The sequence below is a fragment of the Colletotrichum siamense genome (genome assembly GCF_013390195.1).
Source record: "Colletotrichum siamense strain Cg363 chromosome Unknown KSG_Cg363_contig01, whole genome shotgun sequence".
Taxonomy (NCBI): domain Eukaryota; kingdom Fungi; phylum Ascomycota; class Sordariomycetes; order Glomerellales; family Glomerellaceae; genus Colletotrichum; species Colletotrichum siamense.
In genome coordinates this window covers 1414979-1440790 of record NW_023501014.1, presented here as the reverse complement: position 1 = coordinate 1440790, position 25812 = coordinate 1414979, and the positions used below count along the sequence as shown (strand labels likewise).

At 47.3% G+C, this 25812-nt stretch overlaps 8 protein-coding genes across 8 annotated transcripts; 4 read left to right on the top strand and 4 right to left on the bottom strand.

Moving 5' to 3' along the window:
• Positions 1 to 189: 189 nt before the first annotated feature.
• On the top strand, positions 190 to 1921 carry CGCS363_v000358 (Trichothecene C-15 hydroxylase; the record flags this gene model as incomplete). Its single annotated transcript, XM_036632207.1, has 5 exons — positions 190 to 273; positions 338 to 1123; positions 1173 to 1487; positions 1537 to 1703; positions 1759 to 1921. The coding sequence occupies 5 exons, from the start codon at positions 190 to 192 to the stop codon at positions 1919 to 1921; spliced, it is 1515 nt and encodes a 504-aa protein (XP_036502893.1).
• Positions 1922 to 2044: 123 nt separating this feature from the next.
• On the bottom strand, positions 2045 to 3871 carry CGCS363_v000357 (Lactose permease; the record flags this gene model as incomplete). The annotated part of the gene is made up of 4 exons (XM_036632206.1): positions 2045 to 2661; positions 2738 to 3139; positions 3198 to 3605; positions 3715 to 3871. 4 exons carry the CDS (start codon positions 3869 to 3871, stop codon positions 2045 to 2047), a joined length of 1584 nt encoding a protein of 527 aa, XP_036502886.1.
• Positions 3872 to 5107: 1236 nt separating this feature from the next.
• On the top strand, positions 5108 to 7053 carry hypBA1-1 (Non-reducing end beta-L-arabinofuranosidase; the record flags this gene model as incomplete). The annotated part of the gene is made up of 2 exons (XM_036632205.1): positions 5108 to 5269; positions 5335 to 7053. 2 exons carry the CDS (start codon positions 5108 to 5110, stop codon positions 7051 to 7053), a joined length of 1881 nt encoding a protein of 626 aa, XP_036502885.1.
• A 35-nt stretch (positions 7054 to 7088) lies between these two features.
• Positions 7089 to 9274, bottom strand: CGCS363_v000355 (Arginine metabolism regulation protein II; the record flags this gene model as incomplete). The annotated part of the gene is made up of 4 exons (XM_036632204.1): positions 7089 to 7982; positions 8045 to 8967; positions 9016 to 9087; positions 9241 to 9274. The coding sequence occupies 4 exons, from the start codon at positions 9272 to 9274 to the stop codon at positions 7089 to 7091; spliced, it is 1923 nt and encodes a 640-aa protein (XP_036502888.1).
• A 514-nt stretch (positions 9275 to 9788) lies between these two features.
• CGCS363_v000354 (Meiotically up-regulated gene 14 protein) lies at positions 9789 to 10813 on the top strand (the record flags this gene model as incomplete). Its single annotated transcript, XM_036632203.1, has 3 exons — positions 9789 to 10084; positions 10144 to 10660; positions 10733 to 10813. 3 exons carry the CDS (start codon positions 9789 to 9791, stop codon positions 10811 to 10813), a joined length of 894 nt encoding a protein of 297 aa, XP_036502887.1.
• Positions 10814 to 11607: 794 nt separating this feature from the next.
• Positions 11608 to 13645, bottom strand: CGCS363_v000353 (putative amidase; the record flags this gene model as incomplete). The annotated part of the gene is made up of 7 exons (XM_036632202.1): positions 11608 to 11729; positions 11801 to 12203; positions 12279 to 12402; positions 12465 to 12883; positions 12958 to 13107; positions 13176 to 13298; positions 13355 to 13645. The coding sequence occupies 7 exons, from the start codon at positions 13643 to 13645 to the stop codon at positions 11608 to 11610; spliced, it is 1632 nt and encodes a 543-aa protein (XP_036502890.1).
• A 733-nt stretch (positions 13646 to 14378) lies between these two features.
• CGCS363_v000352 (putative MFS-type transporter) lies at positions 14379 to 16388 on the top strand (the record flags this gene model as incomplete). Its single annotated transcript, XM_036632201.1, has 7 exons — positions 14379 to 14699; positions 14753 to 14848; positions 14907 to 15026; positions 15087 to 15209; positions 15273 to 15628; positions 15679 to 15819; positions 15875 to 16388. 7 exons carry the CDS (start codon positions 14379 to 14381, stop codon positions 16386 to 16388), a joined length of 1671 nt encoding a protein of 556 aa, XP_036502889.1.
• A 339-nt stretch (positions 16389 to 16727) lies between these two features.
• CGCS363_v000351 (uncharacterized protein) lies at positions 16728 to 18768 on the bottom strand (the record flags this gene model as incomplete). The annotated part of the gene is made up of 5 exons (XM_036632200.1): positions 16728 to 17676; positions 17741 to 17824; positions 17880 to 17965; positions 18019 to 18186; positions 18247 to 18768. The coding sequence occupies 5 exons, from the start codon at positions 18766 to 18768 to the stop codon at positions 16728 to 16730; spliced, it is 1809 nt and encodes a 602-aa protein (XP_036502892.1).
• Positions 18769 to 25812: the final 7044 nt, after the last annotated feature.

Genomic DNA, 25812 nt, shown 5'->3' with positions numbered 1-25812 from the left:
TTGTGTCGCGGAGATCGTCGTTTCACAGGGGCTTCGGCTGCGGAGTTCTGGACCGAATCCCGCTCTCTTCTTGGGTTAAAGAGACTTCAGTCCTGTCTTCGGCGGTGAAGATACCTTGACAGCCTCATGTCTCTGAGTGTGAGCCAGTTTGGAACCGCTTCAGGACATTTCTGAGGCATCAAAGTGAATATGGCAACTCATCTCCTCGACGACAGACCTCGGCTCTTCAGCCTACACAACGTTGCGTGGGGACTTTTGCTGGCGGCTTGTCTGGTGCGTCAGCCCCTTTTCATCGAATCCCAATTCCAGCTTCGTTGATTTCTAACGATGCAAACAGGGCTTGGTTTCTCTTGTATCGGTGCTCACCTACAACGTGTTCTTCCACCCCCTGCGAAAATATCCTGGGCCCAAGTCGTGGGCCGCGACTCGTCTTCCATACACCCGGGCATACCTCTCTGGTCAAATCCACAAGAGAATCTTCGAGCTGCACCAAGAATATGGCCCAATTGTGCGCGTCGCCCCCAACGAGCTTGCTTACAACCACCCCGACGCATGGAAGGACTTGCATGGTAACCTCAAGAATGGAACTGGCGATCACGGCAGAGACGAGGTCTTTATGCGCGATAACAGGCAAAGCATTATTGGTGGTAACCGCGAAGATCACTCCCGATATCGACGAGCGCTGTCACATGGCTTCTCGGCTCAGTCAATGTTCGAACAGGAATCCATAATCAAGAAGTATGTGGACTTACTGTTCCAGCGGCTGCATGAGAATTGTGCTGGAGGATCGAAGCCGCTGGACATGGTTGCGTGGTACAACTGGACGACTTTCGATGTAATCGGAGACCTGGCGTTTGGTGAACCCTTCGGCTGTTTGGACAACAGCGACTACCACCCTTGGGTCAAAATTCTGTTCGCCGGCGTCAAGGAGGGGGCCTTCAAGTTCAACATCCGACGGTACCCTCCTATCGAGAACCTTTTGATGAAGTTTATGCCCGCGAGCATCAAGAACAAGAGAGAACAGCACATGCAACTCACACGCGAGAAGGTCAGGAAACGACTTGCTACTCAGGTGGAGCGCCCGGACTTTATGGACTCCATGACGCGGAAGAGAGGTTCTATGGTACGCGATGATGCAATAATATCCGATCTCGTGGCTAATGTTTCAACAGGAGCTGCAGTTTGAGGAGCTCCGTGCCAATTCCTCAACTCTGATCATTGCGGGATCTGAGACTACTGCGACTGCGCTTTCGGCTATCACTTACTACCTTACCACACATACAAGTGCTCTGGAGAAGTTGAACAACGAAGTCCGGTCGGCGTTTACCTCGGAAGACGACATCAACATGGTCAGCGTGCAGAAGCTCCAATACATGCAGGCTATCATCAACGAAAGCCTCCGCATGTATCCACCAGTCCCAACAGGCATCATGCGCAGGGTATCTGAGGGCGATGGCCTTTTCTTGGGACAGCATGTGCCCAACGGCGTAAGTTGCTCGTCAGACACAGCTCAATCACACAACTAATGAAGTGTAGAGTCTTGTCCAGGTTTGGCACTGGCCTGTGTTTCACAACCCCGACCATTTTACCTTGCCCGACTCCTTCATTCCTGAACGCTGGCTCGACGATCCGCGATTCTCTGGTGACAAGAAGGAGGCATTCCAACCTTTCTCTGTTGGTCCAAGGAACTGCATTGGAAGAAAGTGAGTTTACCCCCGAACTATCTGCTGCTACAACGTGAAACTGATAACAAAACAGCTTGGCATATGCGGAGATGCGTTTGATTGTTGCCAGAATGGTCTGGAACTTTGACATGAGAATTTCGGAGGATAGCAAGGGCTGGGACGAGAGAAGCCAGGCGTTCCTGCTTTGGGAGAAGGGACCTGTCAACTGCTACATTACACCTAGTAAGGTTGAGTAGTTTAGTACTATCTGTTTCACATGAAGCCAGTTCAATCCACATCCGAGATTCATTGCGAGGCTAGAATTACACTTTTGTATAGTTGATTCAGCCTTTGGGTCGGGCCGTTAGACATCCGAATTCTTAAGCATCCGCAACCTTGACACCAAGGCCAGCTCCGACAACAACTCTGCTGAGCTGCTTGCTCCGCTTAACAGGTTTCGGATCGTTGAAGATTTCCTCAAGCTCTTCCAAAGATCTTCCTTTAGTTTCAACGGTGACGAAATACATCAGCACTAGATGGACGAAATGAAGAACCAGGAAGATGGTGTATGTCTTCCATCCGATGTCCTTGAGAGCAATCGGTGTAGCGTAAAGGTTGATAAAACTCGCGATACCAGAAACAAATTTGTCCGCTGCGATTCCTTTAGCCCGTATGTCGGTGTTGAGAATCTCTGCAGGATATAGCGCCTGAAGTGGTGTCCATGTGAACGACATGACGATACCGTACAGGAATATCATGGCGATGAATGCGTATCCTGATGCCGTGTCTATGTGACCACCGGAAAGAGCTGCCAGGACGTTGATGGGAACGTATACCAAGCCGGATAGAAAGACGCCCCAGAGCAATAAGGGACGGCGCCCGGCCTTATCGACGAAAAATGCACCAACAATGCCGCCACAGAACGAGAACACCGTGTTTAGCGCATTCATCAGGAGCTGCTGAGAGGATGATGTGATGCCGACGGTTTCGAGAATGGCTATTGGGTATGCGTTAGTTCCAGTTCATTTAAATGGAAGGAATGAATTTGGAAGAAAACACTCGTGCTGACATACATGGCAGAAAGTAGCTGATGACAGCACCGCCAGTGAACTGGCTGAACACTGTGATTAGAACAAGAATCCACATGCGATACCGGTTGGCGCGGTTTCTAATGAGAATCTTGTAATCCCACCATCTCCCACGAGTCAGTTCTGCCTCGGCCTCCAGGGAGAACTTGATTTCTTCGCATTCAAGTCTGACGACAGCCGAGTCTGGATTACCGTTGCCGTGGTATTTAATAAGTACCGACTTGGCGACATCGTCCTTCTGCTTAGCAAAGAGCCAACGAGGACTCTCTGGGATGAACCAAACCGTAGCAGACATGACCGCCGCCGGGACGACCTGGACAATGTATGGCACACGCCATGACATGTCGCCGGGAATGTTCGCGGTGCCATAACACGTCCAAGTAGCAGCTGTTGTTATTGCATCAAAGTCAGAAGAGCAGTAGTGTGAGGACCAATGGCGACTTACTCAAAGAACCAATGTACCAACCCAGGACGTTGTAGAGACCCCCCGCCAGACCTCGCCATGTGGGGTACGCCATCTCAACGATATACGTCGGTGCAGCAATCGTGCACATGGGGACGCCAAAGCCGACGATAAACCTGCCGCCTATGAACGCGGAAAGAGTTTGACTCGTTGCCTGAACGATAGAGCCGACAATAATAAAGGCCGAGCCGACGGCCATCCCGTATTTTCGACCGAATGTATCAATAACTCCCGCAGAGAAGAGGCTTCCGCAAATCTGCCCGGCAGTGTAGATAGCCATGACGAGACCAATTGTAGGTCCAGTTCTGCCAACGTCGTAGTGTTCGTGAAACTGGTCCATAGCATTGACAGAGCTCATCACGGAGCCGTCGTATCCATTCATGCAGCCATCTGACGAGCAGGAAGTAAGCCATCGCATTTCAGAAAACTGGATTCGATCATTGACTTACTCAGTGTGACAAATAGAATGATCAGCAGAGGGTGACTTGCGATCGAGAACGGTAGTTCGGCTTGTCTTTGGCGACAGCGTCGGTAAGCTCAACTGAGCGGACTTGAACCTCTTTGACATCCATGTTATCAAGTGGAATGTTCACAGTGGCCCCTGAATGAAGCTGCCGCGCTGTAGCAGAAATCTCAGGAGGGGTTCCAGGAGCCATGTTGAGGGTGAAGAGAACCTTGTATGGGGCACAGAAGTTGAAAAATCGAAGGAATTGTGTTGTCTCTATACTGCATGGATCGCGGGAAAGTTATAAGTAGACTGGTGAGGACACCATCCGACGTAAAAAACGACAATCGCACATGAGTGACTCTTGATGGACTTGGCCTCCAGTTGAGTATCCTGCAAGACCATCGACGTAAAAGGTCTAGATGCGGGGATGGCGAGATCCTTCCCCAGATACCTTTCCAGACTCCTGGGACAGGTCAAATTTAAGCTGTCTGACTCCGATGTTCTGCTTTGTGTGGCCGTGAGAGCAAATCAATAAGGAGGTTCTCAGTGTTTCAAGGCTAACCATCCCAAGGCCGACGTCCGACTTGGGATTGGGGATGAGTTGTTCCCGCCAGCACACCTCAATGCAGCTCGATGTCTTCTAACATGTATCCCGGTTGTCACGTCCCAAGATGTAGTCTGACAGTAGAGAAAGACATGTGGCAAAACATATGATCATTCGAATTAGGGCAGTCCAGTAAAGCCTCTTCAAAGCCGATGGGAAAACTCGCCTTCCATTGGGTATCCATGGATGCCCATAGGACCCTGGACTCGCTGTGATATTGTTGGGATGAGCCTGTGCTCAGAGTACAGCCACACTACCCCCCTACCTTCATGTCATTTAATGGCCTGCAATCGGAGAAATTCTAGGAGTCGAATCCTCAACACCCCCGCGATTCTGTGTCCAAAGGTCTCGTGACGCTTCACAGGAATCCATCTGCACTTCGCATTCGGTACGACAGTTGCTTGGAAGATGACATCTTAGGCTAAGTGCATCCATTAAACATGCAGTACGCATCAATAACCTCGCATGTAAACAGGCGATATTACCCCGCATTGTTGATGTCGGACCCCACGCTTGCCGCGGCATGCGGCTCCAATCCTTGCCGGCTTCACAATCTACTGAAGGCTGGGGTGGGATAGAGTTGGATGTAAGAACTACATGTTAGCTACTGTAGGTTGCAGATCGGGCGTTGGATGGCCTCAGCAAGTGACGTATGAGGTGCCAACACTCGCTACATGAATCTTATTGGAGCGCTTCGTAGACACTGTTTGAGACTCCTCAGATCCCCTCATTTGCATTATCCCTGACTTTCGAGGCTTTCGCTCGGGGTTCTTCATATTTTCAATTTCTTCTTCATGATCTAACAGTGAGCATCAGTTTTGGTGTTGCAGGTGACTCGTCATGGAAGTCCCCACGCGAAATGTTGAGATCACATCTTCCTTCTGGGTGCAGTTACGTGACAGTGGCCGATTGAAGACCATACCCGCTCTGGTCAAAGCCCAAAAAGAATCAGGCCATTGGGACTGTTTGAAATGGAAAGAGGGCCACCAACCCCAGCCCCATGTGAGTACGAGCTATAGTTCATATTGGAACTCCAAGGCATATAGGCTTCTGCTCACCTTGTTCAGCCGTTCTGGGATAGCGATGTCTACAAAGCCACCGAAGCGGCGTGCTACTTCCTCATGACACACGCCGACGAGGAGATGATGAGGAATGTCGAAGAGGCCGTGGACAACATACGAGGAGCACAGCACCCAGATGGCTACATCAATTCATACTACACCGTGCGAGGAATTGAAAACCGATGGACGAATCTTCGCGACATGCACGAGCTGTACTGTATCGGCCACCTCATCGAAGCATGTGTCGCCTACGAGACGTTGACCGGCAGCGGGCGGCTTCTGGAACCGGTCATGAAAGTTGTACAGCATATTGATTCAATCTTTGGATCAGAGCCTGGAAAGAGACGCGGCTATCCTGGCCATCAAGAAATCGAAATTGGATTGTTGAGGCTATACGAAATGACCAAGGACCCCCTTCTTCTGCAAGTAGCTCAGTACTTTATCCTCGAGCGCGGGACAAGAGATGAGAAGGACGAGACCTACTTTGACAAAGAAGCTTGGGCCAGAGGAAACGATCCTGGGGATTGGCTCAGCTTTGAGTTCAGACCGACTTACCGGATGCCTAGAGACTACGGCTACCACCAAGCCGATCGGCGGCTAGCAGATGCGACTGAATTGGTGGGTCATTCTGTCAGAGCCATGTACTTCATGACCGCCGCAACCGACCTCGTGCGTTTGACAAAGCATGAAGGTATCCACAAGTCTCTGGCCGCGCTATGGAGAGACATGGTCGACAAGAAGATGTACATCACAGGCGGACTGGGGTCTGTCCGTCAGTGGGAGGGATTTGGACACCCGTACGTGCTCGGGGATACCGAAGAGGGTGGTGTCTGCTATGCTGAGACTTGCGCAACTTTTGGAATGATTGGCTGGTGCCAACGAATGCTTCGTCTCAACCTCAACTCCGAGTACGCCGATGTTATGGAAATTGGTCTGTACAACGGCTTTCTTGGCGCGATCGGTCTAGACGGAGAGTCGTTTTACTATGAGAACCCTATGCGCACGTTCACAGGCCGACCGAAGGAGCGGAGTCGGTGGTTCGACGTCGCCTGTTGCCCGCCAAACGTCGCAAAGCTTCTTGGCAATCTTGGAGCATTCATCTACACCATGCAAGACCGAAGAGTGGCCATCCACTTGTACATCGAGAGTGTACTTCACGTGCCTGGAAGCGACGCTGTGGTTACGATCAAAACTGCTGCACCTTGGTCCGGAAAGGTCGAGGTAACGTGGTCAGGCACAGTTGCAATTGCTTTGAGGATTCCTGGGTGGTCGGATGGCTACACGGTTGATGGGTCAAACGGCGACGGCACATGCAAAGACGGATATCTGTACCTGCCAGAAGGAACAGATGGAAGAGTGGAAGTTGTCTTCAGCTTTAAGCCGCAGCTCGTCTACGCCAACCCAAAACTTGGCAAAAATGAGGTATGCGTTCAGCGCGGGCCTTTGGTGTATTGCATCGAAGATGTCGACAACGAGCTTGACATCGATAACGTCATCCTCTCGACGACAAGCCTGAAGGATGGCTCTCCACTGGATATTCTGGGCTATGAGGTCACCCCTGTGATTGCTAGGGGAACAGAACTGAAGAACACGAACGGCTCAAAGCTGTATAGTCACAAGCCATGGGAACGTGGCGAGGAAAAAGATCTCGTGTTCATACCGTACTATGCCCGGGCAAATCGTGGTGGCAAGGGGGGAATGAGAGTTTGGTGCTTCAGGGATTAAGCCTTTCCTGTTTAGAAAAGTTGCAAAATTCCTAATCAAGTCAACATGAGTGTTTCCCCGGTCTGCTCAATAATAGTTCTCCACAGGCTCGTCACTCGTCCGTCAACAGACGGACCTCTATCCCAGACTTCGTACACTACTCGGCTCCCAGTCCTGACTGCTTTGATCCCATAGATCGCAACTCTTTCGTACCATTTCCGGAAACGAGTTTGCTGCTGAGAATCGAATGCTTCCGTTGCTGCAATGAAAGCTGGCCAGAAAATTGGAGCTGCCAAAATATTGTTGTCGGTCTTGATCTTCTCGATAGCCTCGATGCCTTGCAACACTGCCTCAACGTACTGCCGAAGGTAGTGAAAGCTGAGGAGATGAATGTTTTGAGCGAAGTAGATGATCAAAGCATTATGGAAAGACTTCGTTTGATTGAAGATAATGTCAAAGCTTGTGCTAGTACTGGTTTGACGACATCGAGCAAGCTCGTCTTCTAGCGACCAGTCGAGAATAGATTTCTCCAGACTATCGCACTGACTGTTCAACGGTTCAGAAATCTCTGAAGACCGGCCAGACGTTCTTGCCTGGGAAACCTGTTTGATGAGATTGGTTGTATCTTTGAGGAGGACGAGGAGACTCCGAGGGATACCGTAGATACACTCAAAACTTGCCATCTCAGTAGGTTCTTCAAATCGCTCTTCGGCATGCGACCGGGGCGAGTGGTAGGGCCCAGGCTGGTTGGAAGCCTCTCCGCTTGGTGAAGTATCAACTCCACTACCAGTAGGCTCAACGGCAGTGCTTTCGTATATGACCCGAAGGTAAAAGTAGATGCGATGCAAGGCCCGCGTCTTTCCTGATACTCTAGATTTTCTGTTATGGCTGATGAGTTGTTTCGCGCCATCTAGATGCACAGCGCAGGTGCTTGTATCTCCTGACATGATCTGAGAAGAGCACGATTAGAGACTTGGAACAAAGGGGATATCCAACTCAACTGTCAACTCACATTGATAGTGATCATTGATAGCATGGTAGCAAGATATTCCTTGTACTTAGGCCTTCCTCCTGAATACAAGTCACTCTCAACTGCCTGTTTCAGCAGACCGATGGCATTATATCGGTACTGCATTGCCTCTTCCACCCATTTGACAGCTTCATTGGGATGAGCCTCAGATGCTCGAACATTTGCCAGGAAGAAGCCACTGATTGAGAGCAATGCGTTCCTCAAGGCACTGCGCACTCTGGATGTTGATCCCATGACATCCATCTCCCCGATACCCTGGATGGCTCTGGGAATATGAATCGTTTTCCAGGGACTCTTGGCATTGTCGATGACACAGAATATGTTCACTACTGTGTGGACATAGTGATGCATCAAGAAGCGATCTTGGCTGGGGAAGACAGACATTGGAGGGCTTTTGGGCAGAATGATTTCCGTGTGGTGACGTTGATATTGCGGTGGGCTTTGCTGGGTCTCAGAGATTTCTGAGGTATTCGGGCGAATAGCCTTGATCTCAGAAGCACTATCAGACAAAGTCTGCGGCTGCCAATGCCTGATAACTGAAGGCCTACGAGCCTGTCTCTCATGGAGGTTGCATAATTCCCATGCTACCGCCGCCTCCGAGTTTGAAGGTGATGCAAAACCATTCGGAGTCTGATTCGTCATCACATGCGGCGGAGAGAGATGGTCGTCCAAGTCTGATCCAGGAGTTTGGTTGCTAACATTAGTTTCGAAGTGACCACCATTGGGCATGACGTCCTCATTCCGTGCGAGACCATTAGACTCTAGAGCTCCTGTTGCCATGAATACGCCAAAGTTCTGAATGTGTAGATGCCCATTTTCACTGAAGGATGACGCTGCATCAAATGACTCAATCGTCTTTAAGATGCCATCAACTTGACTCCATGATAGAACCTGCTTGATAGGTGCTAATCCTTATGTTAGTCAAGAGTTCAACTCTGACATGGATCACCTACACAGAGGAAGTTCTCGTCTCGATGGAAATCCTGCCTCTTCAGGACCAAGAGAACCCTTGCGAGTAGGGACACCTGTGTCCGGACTTAGCCACTGCAAACGGGCCCCATAGCCTTCGCATTGCAAATTTCTTGCACGGCATTCGCGGCAATGGGGTCTTATCTCGTCGCACTTGACTTTGCGCCCGCGGCAAGTCCAGCAGCCGGTGAAAGTCTTGGTCCTCTTACGGCTGGGTGGATTCAAGCGAGCTTGAAACTGCATCGGGCTGCTTCGCGGAGACCGTGGGGTGCATGGAATCAAGCTGCATCGTTCACATTGACGGGAAGGAAGTTGGGAGCGAGAGCAGGATGGCAGAGTATCACTTTGACTTTCTCCGCAATTCATTGGGCCTTCAATCTGACAATCATCGCGGGGAAGAACTGGGTCAAGATACGGGTATCAGTTGCCTGCCGAAAGAGGCTAAGCTCATGATAGCTCCAGGTGGAGCTCATGCAGGGTTCATTCTACGGGGAAGTCGACAGCGAAAGCACTTCTGTGAATTTCCCGAGTAAGCGGCCGCAGTGGAGCTTGACACTGGCAGGGTAGCAATATCGGTGTATGGAGGCGTCGCGTCGACTATGTCGGACCGCGGACCAGATGAAGTGGGAATTGACTAGAGTAAGCACATTCAAGGCGAATCCGAGGCATTGATAAGATTGCGTTCAACTGAGAACCTGGCCATTCTTTTCACATATCTCGATAGATCAGCTTACTCAAAGAGCCTTTCATTGTCACCATGTCGACCACAACAGTTGCTACGGTGGCTGAGCCGGTTGAGAGCACCAGCACCATCGCTTTGGAAACTGCTTCTGGGAAGACGTCGGAGAAAACGGGCGTTGCTGCCTTGGCAACTGGCGGCTTCACTTTTGCCGGAATCCCCAACATTACCGACCCTTACAAGAAACGACAATGGCAACTTGAGCACATGGCAGGCGCCTTCCGAGTCTTCGCTCGTAAAGGCTTTACTGAGGGCACCAGTGGTCACATTAGCGTCCGTGACCCGGTAGACCCCAGCACATTCTGGATTAACCCGTGAGTTTTTCTTTTTCTCTTCATGCCCTTGTGTGGTTCAAGATACTGACCAGTCGGAGTCTCGGAAAGCACTTCGGTATGCTCAAGGCCAGCGACATGGTTCATATTGATGAGGATGGGCAAGTCATAGGGGGCAACAGAGTCGCCGTCAACGCTGCAGGCTTCATGATTCACAGTATCATCCACAAGGCTCGACCAGATATCCATGCGGCCTGTCATACACATTCGCCAGCTGGAAAGGCATGGTCAACTTTTGGCAGACCACTGGACATCATCAACCAAGACAGCTGTAACTTCTGGGGCACACAAGCTGTGTACAAGTCGTTCGGTGGTGTTGTGCTGGATGCCGAGGAAAGCCAGAATATTGTTGAAGCACTTGGAAGCACGGGTCGTGTTATGATCCTCCAAAACCACGGTCTACTCACAACTGGAGGCACCGTCGACGAGGCGGCCTATCTCTTCACGCTGATGGAGAAGTCTTGCGAGGTCCAAATCATGGTTGAGAGCACTGGGCTGCCAAAGAACCACATTAGTGAGAAGGCGGCCGAGTTCACGGCAAAAGTCAATGCCGATCCGGTAAGTGCTCATGCTATTGCGTACCCTTAATTCCTCCTCGTGCTCGAATGATCGCTGACAGTTTATCTGTAGGAAACATTATATACTGAGTTTCAGCCCGATTTTGAGTACGAGATTTGGAAGTCAAAGGGAGAGCTGTCTAAAGGAGAATAACGTTCTTTAAGATAACTCAGAAATGATACACGAATCCGCAAAACGTTTCTGCCAAGGTGTTTATTTCGTGATGCTTGCACATCCAGTCATCGGTGATCTCGGTGCTGCCACCGTTGACGACGCCGCCCGTGTTGCTCTTGCCGACCTCACGAAAGAACTGCATACGACAGGAATCCACACATCGCACTGGATATAATTAAGTCCGACTAGGTTGAGGTCACTATCAACCGTCAGTTGCCCAGGAAGTGCTGGGGGATCAATGCGCCAATCATGTCCGTCCAGTTCTAATCCCACCAAACCTACAAGTTTGGAAAAGGCATCTGACAGCGACGCTCGACATTCCCTAACGAACTCATTGGATAGGCTCTGATAGAGGAAAGGCCGAGCGGAGACCCAGCAAGATGTTGGCTGTTATCAATGGATGCAGCTGCGTTATCTATTCCGCGGCACACGGTTAGAAGCGCCGATGATGAGCTTCCGGGACCCATACGTCACCGTTGCATCGACTCCCCCCCCCTTGTAGATGTTTGTTCGCGAGCTACCAGTGGACTTTCAAGTCGTATAGACGTTGAAATTAATCTGCGACGTCGGAACTGCAAACAAGAAGATGATGCTGTAATGAGAAATCACCGACGGTTTTGAGTATGTAATTGGCAATAGGAAAGTATGAACAGAGAAGGATCTTCAGGATGGCGCTCAAAACGCCAAAGGTAGAAATCGCAGCGGCGATTTAGATCTATTTCTATGGTCTTAAAAGTCTAAAGCGCGAGCGTCTTGCGCACAAACTCCGGAAATCATGCACTGCTTTTCAAAACCTGGTCTATCAACCGTGTTGCCTGCAGCACTTCCTCATCTTCAAAATGTTTGCCCACAACCTGCAGACAAATTGGAGTGCCATCAAAAACATCCGGATCGTCTTGAAACTGATGATTAGCATGACCGAGCTTTCCTCGTGCTTGGAATGATCGACGGGAGGAATCAACTTACATGCTTTCCATTCTTCCTCGTCCTGCTGATTCCTTGGCGTGTATGTCTCTTCAGGCTTATCAATGTGCTTATCGACCCTGAGTCCGCTTGGGAGAATGGATGCTGGCTGGTCAAGAATGTTCCAAATGGCCGTGTAGTTCCAGTACTTTGCTCCGCCCTGCAGCACTCCCGCCCCGACGTATGCAGGGCAAAGGATGAAGTCAACGCCCTTTGCCTTCATCAAAGCGTGATATTCGCGTCGGTATGCCTCTCTCTCAGCATTCAAAGCCCAGTTCTCAGCTATTGTAAGCGGCCGAGACTTGGAAAATGCAAAGGCGTGGTGCGTCAGTGGAAGCGCTGGTTCACCCCCTTCGGCGAAAGTGTCCAGGTACGGTTTCGGGCCTTGTGGGAAGTACAGTGAGGACTTCGCGTGTCAAGTCAGCGGCTGCGCCGGTATGATGTCTGACTTTGTGATTGAAGACGAGTTGCCTTGACTTACGACTATCTTCCAGCCACGTTCATGGTCGAAAGGCTTCCACTCCACGACCTTGATTCCTGCAGCCTTAAGTTTGTCTGTTGCATGTTGAAGAGCTCGAAGAACTGGTGGGTGAGGCTTGACGCATCTGATAAATCGCATCTGTTAGTCATCTTCGAAGTCTCATGCAGAAGAGCTCAAAGTACTCACCCGTCATCAAACATGACACCAATAGTAATGTCCTTTTTCAGCGCTACTTGCCGCCAAGGCAAAGGTACCAATGAAGTTTCTGTTTGCCACGGTTCTGCTCCCAGCATGGCACTCATGAACCTGTCCAGGTCATCCACGCTCTGTCCCAGTGGACCCGCAACCCCACGAATGCTTTCTTGACCAAAGGTGATACCAAAGTTTCCAAGACAAGGAACTCTCAGAGCCGTCGGGCGGAGTCCGTAACAGCCATTGAAAGCGGCCGGAATTCTAATGCTGCCACCAATGTCGGTGCCTACGCCCATAACAGAGCATTTTGCGCCAACGGAAACGCCTTCACCTCCTGAAGAGCCGCCGGGAGAAAGAAGGAGGTTATGGGGGTTTAAGGTGAGCCCAGTGATATTGTTATTGCAGTCCAGATGCTGTAGCAAACAATTCCACGTCAGCTGAACAAGTCTTAAGACGAAGATGATTTGGGAAATATGTTGTCACGTACCATCAGAGACTGAGGCTGATTTGTTCGAACGTGAATCACTGCGCCAGCCTGCTTCAAAATGCGGATCGAAAGCGCGTCTTCGGGCGGGATATTCGAGATCTTCGCCACAAAACCGGCATGGGTAATTCGGCCACCCATACCGATGTGCTCCTGCGAATTCAGGGCAGTTTAGCCATCTGGGCTTTTCCATCAAAGTAGACACAGAAGTTCCCACATACCTTCACTGAGATCGGAATACCATGCAGCGGCCCTGCCAACTGACCAGTCTCTCGATAGTAAGCATCGAGCTCGTCGGCCTTCTGCAAAGCGGATTCAGCGAGAATCTCTGTAGCGAAGTTGGTCTTCAAGCGTCGAATCATCAGCATGTGCACCAAAAGTTTGCCAATAGCCTCCATACCAATTGGTGAATTATTGTCGTCCTTTTCAAGAAAGCTGTGACAACCTGTCTGACACTCCATTGGCCAGATCTGTACTTTTCCAGCAAACCCGCTGCATCTTGTTCCGTCATTTCCAGCTCCTCGGGCGTGAGGATTCCTGCCTCGTAGGGAACATTTTGAACATTTCGGCGATCTTTGGGCGGCAGTTGACTTCGCGGAAGCTCGTAATCCTTCGGGATAGACTTCTTCTGGATGTCAATGCACGTCTGGGCTAGCTCTCGCCAACTCTTTGCAAGGGCCGTGATAGCCATGATGTCAGGGAGGAAATAATTCAACGACGTTACAACAGTATGCCGGCACTTGCGTCAATCTCTGTAAATCATCAGCCTTCATACCTTCGCTTGTCAGAGAGCCCGGACACTTTGTACGGTTTCTTCCAGCCAGTCGGTTCTTCGTTATCAGTTGGAGCTATCTTGTCCGGCGGCGATCGCCTCTCCGCCTATCGCTGTCAACTGCCATAACTGAGTGCAGAAGTGGGTCCATTCTCCACTACAATGGTCATCCAGTCCTCCCGCATGTCAGCTCCGCACGAAACCCGCCTCCCCAGGCTCGCAAACAAGCAATTGTACTGGATGAAGATATCCGAGTCCCGAAAAAAGCATGGAATGTGTCCTTTGAGCTGGTAGGATGGGTGTCGGAGCATCCCCGAAAGATATCTGGTAGTCCTTGCCCCAGATATGTTATCAGCTTGCCCCCGCATGCTCCGCGCTCATAGCTTCCCCTGTCGGGCGCAGCTTATCATCACTTCAAGATAGCTCCATTGAACTGTTCTGTAAAGCTCACCTCGGTGAGCCAAGACCATATCTTCACCCAAACAGTCGATCAGCAGGAGCGATAAGTAGCAAAGAGGCACCCATACTCTGCCGCTGCCTTGTCGTCGCTTCTGTTTGGCCTCTCCCTGATTCTTGCCAATTCTGCTCTCCGACCGTTGTAGAAAACATTGTCTTCGAGACACGAACTTAGGACCGGGTTCTTTTTGTGACTATGGCTCAAGACCACACCAAAGCCGAAGGAGATGGGTTGCCTCCGGGCACTTCGAGGCTCATCGACGTAGATGGCTCCGTTATTGGGCAGCACGCGTCAGGGTCGGGAGAGAACGATATCGTGCTCATTCCTCGCCCTTCAGAGGACCCAGAAGATCCTCTGAATTGGACTAGAAAGCGCAAACTGCTGGCTACGTCATGCGTTGTGCTGTACACCATCATGATTGCCATCCCAAGTAGTGCAGTCTACTCCGTCGTCACTCCCATTCGAAAAGCGACAGGATTATCGCTGGCGGACATCAACAATGGAACCGGAATCATGGTTAGTCTGGATGTGCAATTTCGAGAGACTGTTTCTGACTACATGTGTTTTAGTTTCTCTTCTACGGTTGGGGATGCGTCATCTGGCAACCTCTTGCCCTCCAATATGGCAAGCGACCTGCCTACTTGGCTTCCCTTGCGGCGAATATTGTAAGCCATCCAATATGGGCCCTGGAAAGATCTTTGTCTAACTAAGTTTGCCTTTCAGATTATCCTCGCTACTGCACCGATGTGCACTACGAAGCACACCTATCTCGCGAGCCGTATCCTGCTTGGCCTTTTCGGAGCACCCGTCGAATCACTTTGCGAAATCTCGATTACCGACATTGTAGGCGCACTATTTACAAAGGATTATTATATGAGCGAATGAAGACTGATTGGTGCGTAGTGGTTCGCTCATCAACGCCCGAAGTACCTTGCGCTCTATGGATGGGGTCTCTCTATGACAGGCAAGCTTGCTCCTATGCTTTCTGGTTTCATCAACGTCGGCATGGGATGGAAGTGGACACTGGTAAGATACCTCATCTCAACCTCCGTCTTAAGGTAGATGCTGACTATATTCTCCACCTCGCAGTGGTGGTGCGCAATTTTCAACGGAATTGCTTTGGTGTACTGTTTCCTCTTCATGGAAGAGACCAACTACGATCGTCCCGCGAGACTGGAGGACCATGAAACACCCGTCATCTCGGAAGCGCAACGAACAGAATCTGCAACTGGCAGCGAGGAGGAGTCGAAAGTTGCGAACACAACAGAGAAGCAGGGAACTCCGACCACCAACCCCGTCGACAGCGAGAATGGACAGGTTATGTACCCACGCAAGACTTTTGTCCAGAAGTTAGGTATCAAGGACAAGCCGAGACCCAACCGAATGCTGGATATTGCTCTTGGCGCCCTCCGAGGCTTCACGTATCCTTCTGTCGTTTACGCTGGGTAAGTTCAATGGTATCTTTGGAGCAGGACTGCGGCCTAACTGAATTCAGATTGATGTACGGCGCCAACAACTTGGTGTGGTCTGGTGTTCAGAATGCCACAACAGGTACCGTGTACACCACCATGTACGGCTTCTCTACTGCCGGTGTGGCTGGCGCTTACGCGGGAGGCGTTCTTGGTACCATCATCGGGTTAGTCCAAATGCTTTGGTTTGTTTTGTAATGATGACTGACATATTTCCTGTAGAGGTTACTATTGCGGCAAGGTTGGAAAGATCTTGACAATTCGCCTCGCGCGTCGCAACAACGGAATCTCCGAATCGGAACATTCTCTGTGGCTCTTCGCGGCCTCAATGTTTCTGGTGCCTTTCAGCATGATCCTTTACGGCCTTGGAGTTGCCTACCATATCCACTGGATGGGGCTCATTATCTCCCAATTCACGCTCGCTATCAACAACGCTCTGGCGGTCGCCGGATCTCTGGGTTATGCTATCGCATCATACCCGCAACTGAGCGGCGACATGATCACCACCTGCGTCATCATTCGTAACACGATGAGCTTCGCCATCAACTACGGCATCACTCCCTGGCTCAACCACATGGGCTATCGCGACACTTTCATCACCGTTGGCGCTATTGGATTTGTGTGGAATGCTAGTATTTTTGTCATGACTAGATATGGCAGGAAGATGAGAGAGAAGAGCGCAGAGAGATACTGGAAGGATGTGGCAAAGGCGCACGCGAAGGGTTTGAGTCATTGATTCTATCTTCAACGCTACAAGTAGAGATGATCAAATCCTAAGAAAACTCCCGCTTGGGACGTTTCAATGCATTTCAGTCTTGTAATGATTGGACCAAAACCAGCGATAGAAATGATATTACACAGATATTTTACTACTGCAAAGTACTGTGCTATACGTTTCTTCCATTGAGATCTTTGTATCAATGGTAGGTAACTGGCTATCGAATCTTTTAGATATATTTTACTATTTAAATGTCTGATTACATTTGTGTAGGTGTGGGAAATCTCCCGGGTATTGGATAGAAGCAAAGAGGAAGAAACGAATGAATGAGTGACTGTACACCTGTCACGAAGGCTTTCAAGAAGAAGAATCCGAGCGACTCTTCCCACGCATCATATCTGTAACCTTTGTGGAGACCCTGCTCAAAAGCGATGTCTCTGATTCTGTCGATATGACACTCCTGCTTGCTTCGCTTGACCGCCTCCTTTGGTGCATCTCTTTAACAAACTTGGCCCAGGTGTTGGTCAAAACGAGATACTTGATGTGTCCCTGAGCGCTGTCAAACACATTGGGATTGAAGCTGGAGGGAATTTCGCCGGTGTAGCGGATCTGGCCTCGGATGTCCTGTCCACTGCCTGAGGTCTGACCATTACGGGTGTGATACGCATCATCGAAGGGGGTGATGTGGTTCAGTGAAGAGTCTTCGCCGAAGAGAATGCGAGCGGGCTTCTCAAAAACAGCTTCGAGATGCTTGAGCTCGGTTGAAGGAAGGTTAAGAGGGAACTCGGCGAGATTGATCGAGATGAAGTCCGCGTAGATGTCGAGGGCGCTGTTGAAGGCTTCCAGCATCTCTTCACCACTGAGTGAATGAGCTTTCGAGTTCAGAGCAAATTGAGGCCAAGTAGAGGTCTTCCATGCGTCCAGACGAGTTAGGAAGGCAATATTCTCTCCAGAGAAATCGCAAAGAGCCGAGAACTCTTGCAGAGAACCGGTGTTCTCGCGGAGAGCGTGGTCAAGAGCACTCATCGTGAGCAGACGGCTATCCGGCTCCGGGCCAACTTCGATGTTGTCTGATTGGTACACATTTGCAAGGCCCTTCTCCAACTGGCTGGCGGAGGCTTCGCGCCTGCAGTTGACGCAAGTGCCCATAGCGTTAGACATGGGCCTCAGAGTGCTTGATTGAGACGACGTGTCCCACTTGGCGTTGGCATCTTTTGCTTTCTTGTTCAGAATTCGCAGTCGGATAACCTGGAATGCCGGTACAAAGACGGCAAATATCTCAAAAACCATGGATGAGAGATGTAACCTAGATCCCATCATCAGCTGCGGTTTCTTGATCTGACACGACAGGTGCCAGGCTGAGGACTTACCACTGGCTTGGAGTGAAGTACTGGTTGACCGGCGCAAACGCCGGGACGTAGGAAGCAATGAGGAACATCGGTGTGGCGTGGAGACTAGATAGAGATGAGCAACGATGAAGGGTACTGGACAACGCAATGTGTTACACACCTGGCGAGGCAGCAACCGATGGTTTGCGTTCGCCATCCCATTGTGTCGCGGATGCCCCAAGCCTTCCAAAGCATCGTGGGGGCGATCTATTCACGTTAGGAACTTGTCGATGTTGCTTCTAACATCAATGGTGACTTACTATCCACGACCAGAGAAACTGCCAAACTACCGTCGGCCACCACTCCCATCCTCGACCCAGGTCTACCAGTTGCTCCACGACATTGGAACCGCGAATTTCTGTGCCAGGAATGCCGAACGTCGGGTGATACTTCTTGCAAGCGAGCCACATGCCAATGGTCAAGCATGCCTAGACCAAGCAACCCCTGGTCAGATTGAATCCTTGCGTATGTGGGAAAACCTTACGTACCTGCACAACCAACCCCAGACCGATGGGGATCATGATCTTCGTTGTATAGTCCATGTTCCTCAGGCGGCAAAGCCAGGATGTCCTGGCACCATCGCAGCCGAGCTTTCCTCGCTTGATTCTTTCTCCCTTATTCGCAAAATGCAGCTTCTGCAGCTTCGCAACGTGCAAGAAACGAGCGTTGGATGCGTGGAACAAGGCAATGCCGAGCGGGAACCAGGTTCCCATGACGAAGTACTGAACATCGTAGGCCAGAACGGCCGGCATTGTTCCACCGATAGGATAGGTGATCTGGGCCAGAATCCAGTACAGGTGAAGACAGAAGATAGCGGCAAAGGACAGCGGCAAGCCACGGATCTTGAGGACGGGGCTATCGCGGTTGACCCAGCAGAAGATCATGCCGGCGATGACGAGTACCGTCCATGTTACGCAGAAGGTCATATAGAAAATGCCTACGCTATCGAAATTCGGCGGCATAGGCGGGAAGTTGTAGATCGTAAGGCTCGCCATCGCTGCGGGATCCATGGTGACGTTTGTGTTGGAGTTGTTGGATGAAGAGAAAGGGGCATCTCCTGGTCTGATCTTCGACAAAAATAGGATGGGAATGTGTCTTCTTTTCAAGACAGCCTCATTCTTGAAGTTTTGTGCGTGGGGATATGAGTGGGGAATGGAGTAGGAAGAGTCCATGACCGAGGAACGGTTCAGCCACTGTCGAAGAAGCCCAGCGGGCCAACGGTACGGGCACCTGGACACATTGTGATCGGCCGTCCAAATCGGTTGAATCAGTCCAACGATAGCGTGCTTGGCCTAGTAATACGGGTATGATACAGCCGCACAGCTTCTCCGGAGCAGCGAATCCCGTTGAAGCCAGACTAATATTGAACCCCTTCCCCCCGCTTGTGGCGTCTCTCGGCTGTGGTCACTGCTTTCCCGCGATGAACTACTCTAGGACTACTCTGAACAATTCAGGCTCATGTTTCGACTCATGTTCTCCCTACGTCCCTCAGAACTTTGCTTTTTTGTTTTGTCGATCACTAAGGTGTTCGTCCGTGCTCCCGGCACCCGAATCAGACCAACTCTGACTAGACGTTATCGTCCGTCGCGCTAGACGGCTCATGATCCAATCAGCGCATTACCGTGGCTTCGCTTGGCCGTTCCGTTCAGTCTAAAGCAAGGGATCTTCATGAGTCAATCTGCTCGAGGTAAAGTGAGGTGGATAGCCTCGCATGCGTCATGTCTTTGGCATATCCAATCAAATGCCTGTATTTCAAGACAAAGGCTTTTTGGCTTACAGGCACACGAGAAACACGGCATCGCAGGGCTTCCGGTCCTTTTGTGGGATGCTAGATCTTTTTCGTACCTGGCCAAGCTGGCGTCGAGATTGACGGCGATAGATGCCTGTTGATCATTGCTAGTGCCACAATCTTTTCTGTGCCGGATCGACTCGTTCCATGATTCCGAAGAGCGGCACTTGCGCAGACGAATCGCGGGAAGGATGGCGACCATTTCGTGCTCCACATGGTTCTCGTCTGGGGGATGCCGTCGCCTCGTGCTCGTCAAAGAAACTCAACGGTCTGGGGCAAAATACGCGTTGCTATCGTTGTCGAGTGCCATGTGATGTGAAACTCTGGGGCCGAAATCGTGACAAATGTGTTGGATACCACAGCAAAGCACTCCAAGAGACGCATTTCAATTGACGTCAGATCTCACAGATTTCTCGAGATCAATGGGATCGATCCTGCTGCCGGGATGCTCATCGGATCTAAGATCAAGTCGCATCCAGACACTTGGAAATCGTCAGAGACCCCTGACTGATGTGCATGCATATGCCCTCTATCGGAGTGGTTCGCAGGCAGGAACAGCAAAACCCCTGTTTACTTTTCACCTATCCCAGCTAACTCTGCCAAGCATGTCGGCCTTGCTAGTGGACTACAGGGCATTGTCTCATTGTCCACTCCAACCTTCGTTTCTTCACGCTCAGACGGCAGTTCATGTCTTTTGCTGTGGGCATTGTGATCGTCGATCAATGGAATCACTGTTTCCTCTTCCCGCTGTCAAAATCTGCACTTATCGATATTTGGGGTTTCCCCATCACGCATTGTTCGCGCGTAAGCGGATTGCATCTTCAACCCCGGTCGCTAGCTGGGGGTCCAGATTTCCCCACGCTGTCAGATCGTGAGCAATTTCAAAAGTCGATGACTCTGTCCCACACGAGTTCTCCTGAGCTATCTTTTCGGCGCCTTGGCTTGCGTGTCAGCTGCTTGACCGAGAACTGAGAGCCTTGTCGCGGCCCATTGACCTCCCGAGGATGCAGATCATCAATAGCCTCTTTGGCGGGCAAGGATTGGATTACTGAACAGCGAAAGACCCTGGTTCGTCCACACGAAAATGATCAGCGGCAATGCACTGACTGCAAGATTCCAGATCTTGACAACAAATGGATCTGCGTAATGTTTTAAGTCTGCCTTTTCTTGGCTAAGCTTGAACAATAGAAGGTTCCCCATCACCAGTTACGGACAGTCCACGTGCGGGTGCACCGCTGCCATAGTCTGTCTTCCGCTGAAAGCATTGGTATGGATCCAGCCGTGACAAATTCGACGTCAGCTATGCCAAGTGACTTGAATGAGATGAGCTATCATCAAATGAACGTTCCGGCGCAGCGAAGGCTGAAAGCCAAGGCGCTTGGCAGATACTTAAGTCGCCGAGACCTCCGAAATGAGTTTCCGTGGCCGGTCGGCCCCACTCGGCAGTGGACTTGAGCAGGCCAGCTCCGGACGTCGCCGGCTGCTCCGGCCGGGCAGGCGGGGAGTCGTCCGGACGACGGTTCCGTTCAAGGCCATTGTAGATCTCGATGTGGGCCATTGAGCTTTGCCTCTTATCTCTAGCGCGTCTAAAGAGAACAATAGGGTTCAAGTGTGACCTTGGTGCTTACATTCCGCCTTGGGAAATCGCAAAGATGCCCCAAAAGAGGTAAGATTTCCTAACAAAGAATCGCCCAACGGTGACGAGCCGGCTGGCTTGACCTGTGCCGCAGCCACCCGTGACGCTTCATGGTTTAATTCTCGATATTGTTTCCACTTATGGTATGCCATTCGTCAGCCGTCTTACAAGTCTATGAGTTATCAGTTCTTAACCCTCACTATACTAGCAGTTCTTTGTGGGGATCTGTCCTTCTTCGTGGGAAAATATTCTTCTCGACGGTGCTTATGGCCTTAGATCATACAATACTCCTGATCAGGATGCGGTCGCATCGTGTTTGAGTCCTGACTGCGCGCCCAACGATCTCCTCAGCTACTGTTTGAGCGAGTATGGCGAATCGGCCTTCTCGTCCCCAATCATGTCCCAATGAAAATTTGTACTTTGATACCAGTATCATGCGGTATGCGAAGGCTTATTCGTCGCAGAGCAGATAATGTTGCGTCTTTCGGTTGGTCTGGACAGATGCAGTTGACATTCGTTTTACCCGGAGAAGCTGTATGCTGGGTTCCTTCGGGATACAGGATTCGTGTATAAATACCCAGCGAGCCTCGTCAACGAATCTGTTTGTGGAGCTGACGGAGAAATTTTATTTTGACTGCTCGTAAGCACCTTACGCTATGTGGTCGACGGTGAGTATCCCAGGTGCTGTCTCGCAGGCCCCTCATTATTCCTCCTCAATTGTGCTATTCACAATCAGCGTCCCTCAAGCATTGATTGATGATCTCCAAACACTTCTCAGAGTCTCCAAGATTGGTGCCAAAACATGGGAGAATACCCAAGAAGCTTTTGGAACAACTCATGGATTGCTCTCCGACGCCAAAGCTGCGTGGATAGACCCCGCCCGCTTCTCATGGCGGTCACACGAAGCGCGCATCAATGCCATACCCAATTTCCTGTTCAAGTTGCCACTCGCAGATATTGATCTTAAATGAGGAACAGGTCTGCAATATAATGTTCACTTTCTTGCGCTTTTCTCCGATCGCAAAGATGCGGTACCTGTCCTTCTACTGCATGGCTTCCCAGGGAGCGTTTTGGAGTACCTGCCCATTCTTGAGCTTCTAAGAGCAAGATACACTTCGAAGACACTACCTTACCACATCGTTGTTCCCTCGCTTGCCGTCTACGGCTTCTCATCGATCTCAGCTTCGAGCGACGTTGCATCTTTTGTGGACAAGGAGTTTGACTTCCAAGATGCCACAAAAATTCTTACTCACCTCATGGTCCACATGGGGTTTGGCAAGGCTTACATTACTCATGCAGGTGATGTTGGCACATTGTTTGCGAGGATCATGGCTCAGGAGCATGATGGCTGCAAAGCTTTTCACAGTACGGCCTCTCTATACCATATTCCTGGCTCCCTTATCTGCGCATGCAAGACTTAATTTTAATGCGTCGAAGACATGGCATAATCTAGTGAATGGCTTATTTGCAACGAAGGAGCCTGCCCCATCCTATATGGACGGCTAGTCAGAAGAAGACGACCAGCGCATGATCTATGCTCAGGCCTTTTTTGCAATAGGCTTTGGATATTCCCTTATGCATCAGACTAAGCCTAGAACTATTAGGCTCATAGCGGCATCTAGTCTGCTAGCTTTACTAGCATAGTAGGTCCTTTCCCTAACTATTTCTATATAGTCGTCCTTATCTATCCTAACTTCCCTCCTATATACTTTTTACTGCAACCTGCTGTTAGCAGGCTGCAGCGCACTACACTAGAATCTTAACGTATATAAAACATACTATTAACACCTTTAATTACCTATTACAATAGCTTTATAGCTACGTATAGGCGCTATAAGCGCCTAACCTAAGCCTAAATTACTAGTTTAGAACCCTTCCCCTCCCCCTACCTCTATTAAGCTATTATGTTTACACTTTTAAGTACTTACTATAGTAGAATTATTACCTCTTAATAGCTCTAAAAGGATAGAGTATATAATAATTACTACTAAAGTATAAAAGCTATTCTATTTATTTAACACCTATTAGTAAACTTATTAGATAATTATAGTATATTTAGACTAATTAGTGAAAACCTATAGGGGATAACTATAAAAAGCGCTTAGTAGTATTATATAGAAATTTATTACTTATATCTAGTAAATAGTTACTTTTAAGCTCTTATAAAGTAATATAGCTATAAAATCCTCTCTCTAAGGTTATAATAATATTATATTTCTTTCTAAGATACTTCTTACTAAATAGAATATAGTAACTAGCTTAGCTTAGTTATATAGTATTTAGAAGCTTTATACTTTATTAAAGCTTACTATAAACTACTATCTACTCTTATAAGCCTTTAAAATCTTAGCGTAAGCTTATAAAGCTTTACTATATACCTTTTAAAATAGAATTACTAAAGCTTTAAACCTCTTATTAATAGATATTACTTATATCTTATATACTACTTTAAGCTATATTATTATTTTATACTCTATTTCTATAAAGAAAGCCCTTCTTAAGTAAGTAAAAGAGATTTATAAAACTATAAGTACCTAATCTCTTAACTTTCCCTAGAAATAATATAAATACTTTATTAACTATATACTTATAGAAATCCCTAAGTATCTAGATAACTTTACTATTATAGTTACTAAAGAAATAATTAAAACTAATATTTATAAATATATAAAGCTATACTTAGTATAAACCTACTTAATATAGAAAAGTATAAACCTTACTACTTAAACTTAATTTTAGATTATTATACTACCTTAACTTTATAAAAGTACTAAATAATACCTTTTCTATAAATCTATTTATACTTACCTTCTACTAAAGAAGAAATAAGCGCTTATACTTTACTCTAATAAATACTAAAAGTATTATATTAGTTATTTCTATATTAGATCTTACTACTATAGCTAATATAGCTAAACTAACTATATTAGCATTAATATAACCTTAACTTACCTAAATAACTTTAAATACTTAAACTATTATAATACTTTCTCTATAAACTATAGTAATTATACTACTTACCTTACTTTAAAAAATAATATCTAAGTTATACCCTCTAAGTATTAGCTCTAGAAAATCTAATAAGTTATATATAATATATTATCTATACTTAAGCTAAATAGCTCCTTTTATAGCTTACTTTTAGCTACCCTTATTTCTCTAGCTTAACTTAAAATAGCTTAATTAATAATTATTACTAATAATATAACCTTACTTAATTATAAAATAGCTAATACTATTTAAACTACTATAGAAGATAACCTTTTTATCTTAAACTCTTCTTTAGAAAACTTTAAGCTTAAAGATACTAAAATAGAGATACTAAACGCTCTCTCTACTTTTTATTTCTACTAAAAGTAAACTTATACTATTAAGTTTAATAGTACTATTTATATTATAACGTACTAAAAAGATATAAAGTGAGAGGTCTTTAAAAAAAGCTTAAAAAATAGTAGTTTATTTTAGTTTAACTTCTTTAAACCTAAGAAGCTTATAACTCTATAAGCTTTTACTTCTTACCCCCCCTATAGTTTTAGTTATAATACTACTTTATATACTAAGGAACTAAGTTATTATAATAATATATAGTAAATCCTCTTTTTTAAGGATAATATTTTACTTTAAGTAAGCTTAAAGATATTACGCTAGAAATTTATATATTATATAGTATAATATTAGGTATAATAACCTTATAAACTATATATTACTATAGAGCTATACTAAGAAATATATTAATATAGTTTTAATATAAAAACCTTATACTAATAAAAAGAAGGGAAAGCTATTCTTTATAAACTACCTCTTCTATAAAGTATTCTACCTTATTAATACCTAAAAATACTATAATTTAAATACTATTCTTTAAGTAATTATATATATTAAGAAAAGCTTAAAGGTTATTTAAACTTAGCTTTATAAGACTTATAACCTTATTTAAGTATAGATTTAAGGTATAATTATTTTAAATATATATAGACTTAATATAATAAATAATAATACTATTATTTATATTTTTTAGTATTTTATCCCCCCTTACTTTTTTACTAATAGTAATTAGAATACTATAAACCTCTCTTAAGCTCTTAGTATAAGAATCACTAATAGTAGCTTAAAAATTAAGACTTAAGTAAACTAAAATAGTTTTTCCTTTCTAAATAAGCTTAAAGTACTAATATATAATACTAGCTATACTATAGATCTATTTTAATCTAATATTCTGCTTACTTTAATAGAGATAAATCCTACTTTTCACTCTAAAGTAAACTATAAAGCTATTCTAACTTATATCTTTATCTTTTTAATTTTAAAACTAAGCCCTCTAGCTTAAGTATAAGTGCTAAATAGTAAACTTAAGCGATTTACTACCCTCTATAAATAGAACCCTCTTTTTATTATTACCTTAGATATAATACTAATATAATATAATACTACTACTAAATCTATCCTCTTCTACTTTTTATAAGTAATAGATATTATAACTTACTTACTTTAATATACTTTAAGCTTAGCTATCTTAGCTTAATAGTTACTTAAGTGTTAAGATACTAAATAAAAATTATATAAAGCTTAGTACGCTTAATCCTTAAGCTATAAGCTATATTTATACCTCTCTTACTCTTTTTATAAAAG